The 11,487-nt window shown below is 42.4% G+C and overlaps 1 protein-coding gene across 2 annotated transcripts in view; it reads right to left on the bottom strand.

Annotated features, from left to right (window-relative positions):
• Positions 1–10,905, bottom strand: part of ERP27 (endoplasmic reticulum protein 27) — a 26,972-nt gene extending 16,067 nt beyond the window's left edge. For both annotated transcript variants that reach the window (XM_043440492.1, XM_043440491.1), the window contains exons 1-3: positions 10,734–10,905; positions 10,035–10,132; positions 7,698–7,835 (exon numbers count right to left, since the gene is read on the bottom strand). In XM_043440492.1, coding sequence (XP_043296427.1) covers positions 7,698–7,835; positions 10,035–10,132; positions 10,734–10,818 — 321 coding nt within the window. In that variant the 5' untranslated portion in view covers positions 10,819–10,905. The remainder of the gene's footprint in view (positions 1–7,697; positions 7,836–10,034; positions 10,133–10,733) is intronic.
• Between the last annotated feature and the right edge of the window lie 582 nt (positions 10,906–11,487).

Consider the following 11,487-nt stretch of genomic DNA (forward strand, 5'->3'; position numbering starts at 1 on the left):
GGATGGCTGCTATCCAAAAGTCTACAAGCAATAAATGCTGGAGAGGGGGTGGAGAAAAGGGAACCCTCTTACACTGTTGGTGGGAATGCAAACTAGTACAGCCGCTATGGAGAACAGTGTGGAGATTCTTAAAAAACTGGAAATAGAACTGCCATATGACCCAGCAATACCACTTCTGGGCGTACACACTGAGGAAACCAAATCTGAAAGAGACACGTGCACCCCAATGTTCATCACAGCACTGTTTATAATAGCCAGGACATGGAAGCAGCCTAGATGCCCATCAGCAGATGAATGGATAAGGAAGCTGTGGTACATATACACCATGGAGTATTACTCAGCCATTAAAAAGAATGCATTTGAACCAGTTCTAATGGGATGGATGAAACTGGAGCCCATTATACAGAGTGAAGTAAGCCAGAAAGATAAAGAACATTACAGCATACTAACACATATATATGGAATTTAGAAAAATGGTAATGATAACCCTATATGCAAAACAGAAAAAGAGACACAGAAATACAGAACAGACTTTTGAACTCTGTGGGAGAAGGTGAGGGTGGGATGTTTCAAAAGAACAGCATGTATATTATCTATGGTGAAACAGAACACCAGCCCAGGTGGGATGCATGAGACAAGTGCTCGGGCCTGGTGCACTGGGAAGACCCAGAGGAATTGGGTGGAGAGGGAGGAGGGAGGGGGGATCGGGATGGGGAATGCGTGTAACTCTATGGCTGGTTCATATCAATGTATGACAAAACCCACTGAAATGTTGTGAAGTAATTAGCCTCCAACTAAAAAATAAATAAATAAATAAATAATCCTAGTAAAATTTGGACTGAATTTTCGAAAGTGTAGGGCTCCAAAATCACTGCAGCTGGTGACTGCAGCCATGAAATTAAAAGATGCTTACTCCTTGTAAGGAAAGTTATGACCAACCTACACAGCATATTAAAAAGCAGAGACATTACTTTGCCAACAACGGTCTGTCTAGTCAAGGCCATGGTTTTTCCAGTGGTCATGTATGGATGTGAGAGTGGACTGTGAAGAAAGCTGAGTGCAGAAGAATTGATGCTTTTGAACTGTGGTGTTGGAGGATTCTTGAGAGTTCCTTGGACTGCAAGGAGAGCCAACCAGTCCATCCTAAAGGAGATCAGTCCTGGGTATTCATTGGAAGGACTGATATTGAAGCTGAAACTCCAATACTTTGGCTACCTAATGCGAAGAGCTGACTCATTGGAAAAGACCTGATGCTGGGAGGGATTGAGGGCAGGAGGAGAAGGGGACAACGGAGGATGAGATGGTTGGGCGGCATCACTGACTCAATGGACATGGGTTTGGGTGGACTCCGGGAGTTGGTAATGGACAGGGAGGCCTGGTGAGCTGTGGTTCATGGGGTTGCAAAGAGTTGGACACGACTGAGTGACTGAACTGAACTGAACTGAAACTGAGAAAAAAATGTTTATCTAAAAGCTGTCACCACAGACTTGCCAGTGGAGCAGGGTTCTTGTTTTTGGTATGGCACATAAATAATCTTGTCCACAGAGGTTCCAAGAGTTCATTCGGAGTAGGTCTGTCACTGGTGGGAAACAGCCAGCAGATTCTAAAGAAGAGCGAGCAACTCTGAGAAGTCATCAACAGGACTTTGTAGAGAATAAATCATAAACAAAGTAAAGCGTTTGTTAGAGGTCGTAAAACCTGCAGACACTGGAAGCAATAAGCACTTGTTTTTCTTCCCAAATGTGTATCTTGGTGGAACTAGGACTTTTAAATCAGGCTTTCATAAGGCTATAAACAAAAAACTGGAAAAAAAGTACTTGTGGATCTGTAGCTAATTGGAAATTTTTGTATTGATAGGTTGCTACAAATAGTTCAATGGTACAGTACCGGGAAATGCATTAGTGTAAACTTTTATATCTTTCTTTAAAAAAACATTTTTTTAACTGAAGTATAGTTGACTTACAATGTTATGTTAGTCTCTGGTATATAGCAAAGTGATTCAATTATATATTTTATATATATAACATATGTATATTTTCATATTCTTTTCCATTATGGTTTATTATAGTATATAAACTATAGCTCCCTGTGAAATACACTAAGACCTTATTATTGATCTATTTTATATATAGTCTATATCTTTCTCACCAAAACTCTTCACAGAAGGATTTGATTTAATCCTATTTTACAGTGCAAACCAGCAGCTTCTGTCCAGGTGGGGGAAGAACTGCTCAAGGGACTCAGGCATCTTCAGACAGAGTTTTGGGAGTGAGTAAATTCCTCAAACACTTTCCAAGTGTCTTCGAGTTACCAGAGACCTACTGTAGACCTTTGGGACACAAAGATGAATAAGTCATGGTTCCTGCCTTGAATAAGCTCATGGTCTAGTAGGGTAAAAGGTGAAACAGACACAGAAATACATGACGTGCCCTCTAAAGTGGTCAATTACGTGGGATTTTAGAGGAAACTCTGTCAGTGCTCAGCCGTGTCTGACTTTTCGAGACCCCATGGATTGTAGACTGCCCGGCTCCTCTGTCCATGGGATTTTCCAGGCAAGAATACTGGACTGGGTTGCCTCTTCCTGCTCCAGGGGGTCCTGACCCAAGGATCAAACTTGAGTCTCCTGCATCTCCTGCATTGGCAGGCAGATTCTTTACCACTGTGCCACCTGGGAAGCTTCAGAGGAGTGGTTAGGACAATTGGAAGATTCCAGGGAGCCTTTCTGAAGAATAAGCTGCTGGAACTGTTTCACTGGAATATGAGGAGGAGTTGGTTGGGTGAGCCTAAGAGAAAGGGGCCCTGAGGGGGGCTGGCATTCTAGGCAGAGAAATAGCCTATGTGACATGATGGAAGCATGTCCTCATACTGTGTATAGTTGGGTTATTGAAAGGGTAGAGACCAGGGTGGGAATGTGCTAGAAAAGGGAATGGAGAAGCAGGTAGTGGCCTGGTCATAAAAACTACACATTTAAATGTCTTGATTTTGTTCTTGTAATATGGGGGAATATTGAAGTGTTTTTTAAAGAAAGAGGTGTCATGGTCAAATGTCCATTTTAATTCCATCATTGTCATACCAATCTAGAAACTGAATAAGAAATAGTGAAGGGAAACCTATTAAGAAGGTATGGGAAATGTTTATGCTAAAAAGGTGCTAAGAGTCTAAGCAAGGAACAAAACAAAGGGCAGAGGAAAAGTCAATTTTTGTGCATAACACCATCAGTACATTAATTGAATCAATAATAATAACACAGGAGCAACAGTAAGATTCAGGCAGCTACAGACACAGAAAATACTTCAAACTATTTAATAAAGATGGAAGCATTAACTGGATAATAAAACAATGTGTAATGGCCATGGCTGTGGGACTGGCTAAATCAGACCTCACCAGTGGCAACACTGAGTTTTCATTGCTGTTTAGGGACCTCCCTCATAGCTTACATAGTAAAGAATCTGCCTGCAGTGAAGAAGACCTGGGTTCAATCCCTGGATCACGAAGATCCCCTGGTGAAGAGAATGGATACTCACTCCAGTCATTTTGCCTGGAGAATTCCATCGACAGAGGAGGCTGGCGGGCTACAATTCATGAGGTCCCAAAGAGTCGGACATAATTGAGCAACTAACCCTTTCACTTACATTTATGAACTCATTATTGTTGATTACTGTCTTCCTTCAGAAGTATCACTTGTATTTTATGTGTCTCCACAAATATTTTGCTGGTGCCTGAATAAACTGGTGTAATAGTAAAAAGAAGAGTTAAGGAGAACATAGGCTCCAAATACAGGGTGGGAGGTATGATTGGCAAAGATTAGAGAGTGAATGAACGTAGCCATTCACTAAAATAGTGTTTTCATGGGAAGAATGTGACACAGAAAGGGAAGGTGACAAACTCAGTCTTGACTAAGTGAAGACAGCAGTCAGTTTAGCTCAGTCGCTCAGTCATGTCTGACTCTTTGCAACCCCATGGATTGCAGCGCACCTGGCTTCCCTGTCCATCACCAACTCCCGGAGCTTGCTCAAACTCCAGGACTGCAGTATTTATGAGGATATTCAAATAGTTCTATCCAGCAAGCATCTGAATCATGAGAGACGTCCAGGCTAGAGATAAAACATTTCACATCCTCAACAAACACATAACCATAAAACATAAGAAAAGATCCTATTACTGAAGAATTACTCATTCATTCATTCATTCATTAGTTGATTCACTCACAGGCAGAGCACAGAGGAATTTAAGGGCAGTGAAAATCCTGGGATACCATAATGATAGATTTATGCCATTACTCATTGTCCAAAACCATACATTGTAGAACACCAAGAGTGAACTATGATGTAAATTATAGAGTTTGGGTGGTTATGACATTTCAATGTAGCTTCATCGGCTGTGACAAATGTACCACTCTGGTGGAGATGTTGCTGATGGGGGAGGCCATGGATGTGTGGGGCAGGAGATATAAGGGGAATCTTTGCATTTTAGTCTCAGTTCTGCTCTGAACTTGAAACTGCTCTAAATAAATAAAGCCTTTTTCAAAAATTAAAAAAAAAAAAAAGATTCATTGACATATTCATTTATTCAGCAAATACTTATGAGTACCTGCTACATGGCAGGCACTTTTATTTTTTATCTTGTTTTTTTAAAGATGCTTAATTAAATTTATTTTTAATTTATTTTTGGCCACAGATCATCCCATGCAGAACCTTAGTTCTCTGATCAGGGATCGAGCCCATGCCCCTGCAGTGGAAGTGCAGATTATTAACCACTGGACCACCAAGGAAGTCCTGACAGACTCTGTTAAATGCTCAGTGGTTGAAATAGTGAATAAGACAGTCTCTGCCTCCATGGAGTCTATAACTTAGATTGGGAAGAGCATTGGGTCAGGCAGTAGTGTGGATAGAGAAAGAGAAGAACTCAAGGAGACCAAAAGAAGAGGTGGACCTAGAGAAGCAGGTTCCTAGGTCAGGGAAAGAGAGACTATTAAAGAGAAAAAAAGAGTGGTTAGCAATGTCAAATATGGCAGAAATGGTCAGTAAAATAAGATCTAAACAATGTTGGTTGGGTTTGGAGATATGGAAGCCATGGAGACCTGGGTGAAAGCAATTTTAATGGAGTGATATGCAAATTAGATAATGTATTAAGTAAGAGCTTAAAGAAAGCCAAAGACACTGAATACAAAATACATTTTAAAGCAATTTGGATGAAGAATGTAAGAGAGAGAGGATAAAGAGTAGAGGGAAGAACACTCAGACCAGAAATTTTGAAACTTTAATGTTTGCTCAGTTTCTCATTTCCAGTGGACTCTGGTCATCTTCACTTTGACGTTCCACCCACAACATAAACGTAACAACCAAATAAAACATCAGAAATACCCACTTCTGTTATACCCTCACTATTCCTTAGATACTGTGACTTTCAAGCTCTCCTCCTCTCCATAATTTGATATCTGATCCTTGCAGTAGGGTGGACAGAAAAAGAGAGAACCCAAGGAGACTAAAAGAAGAGGTGGACCCAGAGAAGCAGGCTCCCAGGTCAAGGAAAGAGAGAATATTATGCCTTTTCTTCACTTTCTGCTGCTACCTCTTTGCTACAGATCCTTAGTACACGATCTATCTTGTCAGCCTGATAAAAGTTCTCTCTATTCCTGTCTTTTTTGCCTAACCATCCATCCGACTCATTGCTGCCAAAATAATCTTGCACAAACACATTATTGTTCATGTTATTCCCCTGATCTAAAGGCTTGAGGGGTTGCCCAGCGCCGGTCAACTTAAGTGCAAACTCATTAAGCTGGTATTCAAATTTCTCCACAATATGGTTCCAATCAAACTGCTCTTTTATTCATCTGCCCAAAACATGTTCTCTGAGATTCAGTCAAGTTGGCTTGATTACTCTTTCCCAAGTTTAATTTTTTTCCCCCATTTGGGCCATGAATTCTCCTCTATGTTGTCCAAATTTTATCTGTTCCTTAAATCTCAGTTCAGTTGTCTCCTTCATAACCTATTTTGGTCAGAATTCCTACTCTGCTTTTTTTTTAATCCCATTTTTTATTCTTTTTATTAGAATATATTAGCATTAACACTGTGTTGATAATAGCATTAACGTTAGAAACTGTTGATGACAGTACTGAGAACATCCTTAAGAAGGGAACAAAGGAACTATGTTCCAATACTCACTGAAATCTTCTTAACCTACCCTTTCTTCATTGTAAAAGGGACAGGGAAAGTGTAGGGGTTTGGGAGATGGCTCAAAGGAGGAAAACGGCATGCTATATTCTGCACATCTCTGGATTTAATATTTGCAGGCCATAGAGAAGGTCCAGAATGTGGAATAACTCTTAAGGCCATTCAGCCAGGACTTGGATCATGGGTTACAAAGCTGATGTTCTGGCCAACTCATGTAGTGCCTATCCTGCTTTGACCAGTTAGACTCTTGTAATGTTGCACCTGGAGAAGGAAATGGCTATCCACTCCAGTACTCCTGCCTGAAGAATTCCATGGGCAGAGGAGCCTGGAGGCCTCAAATAAGGGCCTGGAAGTCCATGGGGTCTCAAATGGTCGAACATGACTGAGGAACTAATATACACACACACACAGTATTTTACCCATGGTGATGCTGTTTGTATTATAGATACTTGTATGTTACGTCTACAATCTCTACCATATTTTAAGAGCTATGAGAGGGGAGAATATACTCAATGTGTTTTTATGATCATTACCTTGCATAGGGAACCCAGTAGTTGTTAACACACATTTGATAAATATAAGTGAACTCTCAAAGATATGAAAATATTAAAAAGTATATATATATGGAAATATAAAAATATAAAGATCTCTGACCCAAGGATCAAACCCAGGTCTCCCACATTGCAGGTAGATTCTTTATTGTCTGAGCCACCAGGGAAGCCCCATAAAAGCATTTATTATAGCACTGCAGTAATATAAAATATTTGAGATTATCTAATTATCTGTAGAGAGCTTCCCTGGTGGCTCAGAGGGTAAAGAATCTTCCTGCAGTACAGAAGACCTGAGTTCAATCCCTAGGTTGGGAAGATCCCCTGGAGAAGGGAATGGCAATCTGCTCCAGTATTCTTGCCCAGAGAGTTCCATGGACAGAGGAACCTAGTGGGCTATGGTCCATGGGGTTGCAAAGAGTCCGACACGACTGAGGGACTAATACACACACCGAATTATCTATAAATAGGAAAATGGCTAATTAAGCTATTCCATGTCCAAATTATGGAGCTGTATGCAGTAGTTTTTTTCTTTGTATTTTTTCTTTTGAAAATTTATTTTAATTAGAGTATAATTGCTTTACAATGTTGTATTAATTTCTGCTGTAAAACATGAATCAGCTATATGTATACATATATCCCCTCCCTCCCGAGCCTCCCTCCCACTCCTCTTTTATTTTATAGATAAAAGAATCGAAGTCAAGAAAGTGTTTTGTGACCTGCCCAAGTCACATGGCTGTTCAGTGAGAAAGCAGTGCTGTAAACCTCATGTCCTGACCCTCAGTCCAGGCTTCTTCCCATTTCATGACAGCATCTGTTTAGGAAGCTTGAGTTGAGCCATCCTCCTCATATGGTCCCTGATGCTGGCATCACCGTTGTGATTCAAGATCTAGACTCCATTCTGGTCTCAGAAGTCTGTGCATTCACAACCCAAGGAAAAACTAGAAGCCTGGCTGGAGTTGCCCACCTGACTTACCAGACGGAAGAGGGAAATGGTGTTCCCAGTGATGTTGTAGTGAGCCAGAACCTCGGAGGCAGTGCTGATCCCAAAAGACACGTCTTGGAAATTTTGCACCACACCGTGGATTAGGGACACTGCCGGTACTTCTAAATCCTAAAGACAAGAAGGAAAAAAAAGAAAGAAAAAAAACCCACAGGTTGTTTCTGGAGGAAAGAGTGAAAGAGACTAGGGAGTAGAAATATGCTCACACATATCAAATCAAAGTGTCCAGTGAGACAACATTGACCTCTAAAAATGCAGGCTGGCTTCTCAGGGACATGGTTGAATTTTCCAGGCTGGGTGGGTTAATAGGTAACTATGACACAGTGGCTAAGTCTAGAACACCTATCTGGCTTTACTGCAGAACTTGCAGTTTGCTGGGCTTCCTTGGTGGCTCAGCTGGTAAAGAATCTGCCTGTAATGCAGGAGACCCAGGTTTGATCCCCGGGTCAGGAAGATCCCCTGGAGAAGGGGATGGCTATCCACTCTAGTTTTCTTGCCTGGAGAATTCCATGGACACAGGAGCCTGGTGGGCTACCATCCATGGGGTCGCAAAGAGTCAGACATGACTGAACGACTAACTTGTAGTTTGTTAATAGCTGAGAAGGGGCTCAAAATCATAAAGACCTGAATATCCACAGTCATCGATAAACCAAAGGAGGCAAATATTTGGGGAATAATTTGTGGAGGAAAGAAGAAATGTAAAAATCAGAAATAGGTGCTGTCAAAAGGACCAAAAAAGGGAAAATAAAAAGAAGAGAAATTAAAGTGGAAGCTTAGAAGGTGTGTTAACAAGGCTGTGTAGGACGTTGGGGAGCAGTGCTCTTTCCACTGTGTGTAAGCCATGAAGGTACTGTTCAGGCGTTGCTCATACTCTAGAACCAAGGCCTGCAGGACAGAGTAGAGAAGCCTGTTCTGAATGCTGATTCCAGGCCTTCTTATTTCCCTGCGCTCATGGGACCCTCATCCCCAGAATCTCTGAGCAATAAACAGCCGTGAACATGTTTGTCCTTGACATTTCTCTGGCAAGAGGAGATGTGCTCAGAGAAAAGATCATGGTTAGCCTGCAGCTGGGGTCAAGCAGAGGGAGCTGGCACTGTGCTCATCCAAAAGGGCGTGTGGAGTTCATTTCAGGTTATGAACAATTGTTCTTCAAGGCTTCGTCTTTTTTTTTTTTTTTTTTTAAGCCACTCCTTAGAATGGAATTGCTCTAGGAGCAAACAGCGACACCTGGTGACCATTTGAGTTATCGCACCCTCCTCCAATTCCACTTCCTTGCCACTCAGGCCTAAGTGTAGGCTGCTGTTTTTGTCTACAGGTCAGATCGCCCATCACTGAAAAATTTGCCCCCAGGCCTCACACCCACTCCCCCGCTCCACTCCTGTCTTCCTCCCCTACCTATAGATCATCAATTTTATTTCCAGCTGTGTACACAGAAAAGACAAGATGATGGTGATTTGGAATTAATGAATAGAAACAGGCAAGAAGGTCTGAGAGGAGAAAGTAGGGGATTAATTAGCTGTGAAATCAGCAGATTTACCTCCAGAGAAAAAGAAAAATGCTGGAATAATGCCTTCTCCTTTATGGTTGATTTTTTTAGCCAGGCAGCTAATCTGGAAGATGGAGGCTAAGACCTTCAATATGCAAAATGTCATCTTTATTCAATATTTCAGAGCAAACAAATGAAAAAAAAAACAAAAAAAAACAAAGAAGAGTGTGTATGCATGCTCTGTTGCACAGCTGTGTCCAACTCTTTGTGACCCCACGGACTGTAACTCACCAGACTCCTCTGTCCGTGGGATTTCCCAGGCAAGAATACTGGGGTGGGTTGCCATTTCCTATTCCAGGGGATCTTCCCGACCCAGGGATTGAACCTGTGTTTCCTGCATTGACAGGTGAATTCTTTACCACAGAGCCACCTGCGAAGCAAAAGAAGAGTGCGGGACTCCTTACTTGCTAAGAGGCTCTAGACTGGAGGCAGCTATTCACAAATGTGTTGCCTGCTTGATACAAGTTGGTTTACTCTGGGCCCTGCCTTGGAAATTCAAATACTGACTGAAGCTTCAAAGCATGTACAGATGGGGAGACCCAGACAGCAGCCTCAGAACTCTTGAAACAAATATGAGAAAGATGTGATTCAGAGACTGGGAACGTCTAGAAATTGTGAGATCTTGATTGACACGCTAAAATCAGACTCTGCTCTTTGACTTCTAAGGCAGTATCATCTGGCCGGCAAGTGACTAGCATGGCTCCCTTAAGGTAGCATATTTCTGGTTCTTTGGGAGAAGGGCAGGTGGCAATATCTGAACAAACCTGGAAGAAGCCTATGACAGCCACCTCAGCAGCAGCAATGAATTCCATGGCAGCTTGGACATCTGTGAGCTGCACAGGTTCCTGGGCGCCGGGACCATCTAGGCAGAGATGAGGGTAGGGGTGGGAGGAAGAGAGAGAGAGAGAGACAGAGAGCTTGCAGGTACTGAGTGGGGAAAAAGCAACTCTAAATCACAAGGGCATCTCTATTTTTCCTATTCATACTAAGGCCAAAGAGATTTGGGAGTGCAGATGTCACTCCAAGGCTTTATTTCTTTACTAACTTGTGTGTGTGGGGGACTTCTCTCATAATAACCTATTTTAAAATAATATTTATTTATTTATTTGGTTTTGCCAAGTCTTAGTTGTAGCACGAAGAATCTTTAGTTGAGGCATGTGGGATCTAGCTCCCTGACCAGGGATCGAACCTGGGACCCCCTGCATTGGGAGCACGGAGACTTAAGTCATGGGACCACCAGGGAAGCCCATGATAGCCTATTTCTTTTTTTTTTTCTTTTTTAGCCTATTTCTTAAGGATCCCAGACTCCCCTCTTCTCTGCTAGGCAAGGCAGATTTTTATCCAGCATCTCCTGAAAAGTTCCTAGGTTTGGGGAACAAATACCCAGAGTTCTACCAATATTCCCTTCCCTTCTTCCAATAACTCTTTCACCCCCTGGTCACTCAAGTGCTCCTTTCTCTTACCTGATGATTCCTGAATTTCTGCAGCAACTTCCGGGGAAGGTTTGTATGTGAAGAGAAATAACAGAATCAGGCATCTGGACGTCATGGCTTCCACTTTCTTGCTCCTGTTCCACACCCTGGTCTTGGTGTTTGGAGCCGCTGACACAGGGCAGCCCACTCTGCAGTTAATGGATTGTGGTGTAATTTGTGCTCTGGGAACACTGCAGCTGACTCTGGGGCAGGGGGACCTTCAACTTTTGAGATAAGAGACAGGATTCGGTAACAGGGCCTCAGAACAAAACCAATCAGAAGAAAGTCAGGCTACTTCCTTTAAATAAAACAAAACATTCTATGCCAGGTGGTTGACTTAGACACTATGGACATAGCAATCATGGTGATCTGATCACCTCTCCCAGCTTAGATCGTTAATATGAAAGATGAGCAGTTAAATAGATCATTTAAATGTAAAATGGAAAGTGATTAAAAAATTGGGAAACTCACAGGGTGCTAGGAGAAAATGAACTAAGGACATTTTGCACAATGATGGTGTCTGGTGAAAGCTTTCTTCCTGCGGGGAGGGGGGGGCGCCCAAGCAGTGCGTGTGTGCACACTCAGTCATGTCTGACTCCAGGGAAGAATACTGGAATCGGCTCCATGGCCTTCTCCTTGGATCTTCCCCACACACGGGTCGAACCTGCATCTCCTGCACTGGCAGGCAGTTTTACCACTGCACCACCTGGGAAGTGTGCCTAAGCAGAGTCCTGGGTAAATCAAA

This window comes from Cervus canadensis, chromosome 21 (assembly GCF_019320065.1).
Source record: "Cervus canadensis isolate Bull #8, Minnesota chromosome 21, ASM1932006v1, whole genome shotgun sequence".
Lineage (NCBI taxonomy): Eukaryota > Metazoa > Chordata > Mammalia > Artiodactyla > Cervidae > Cervus > Cervus canadensis.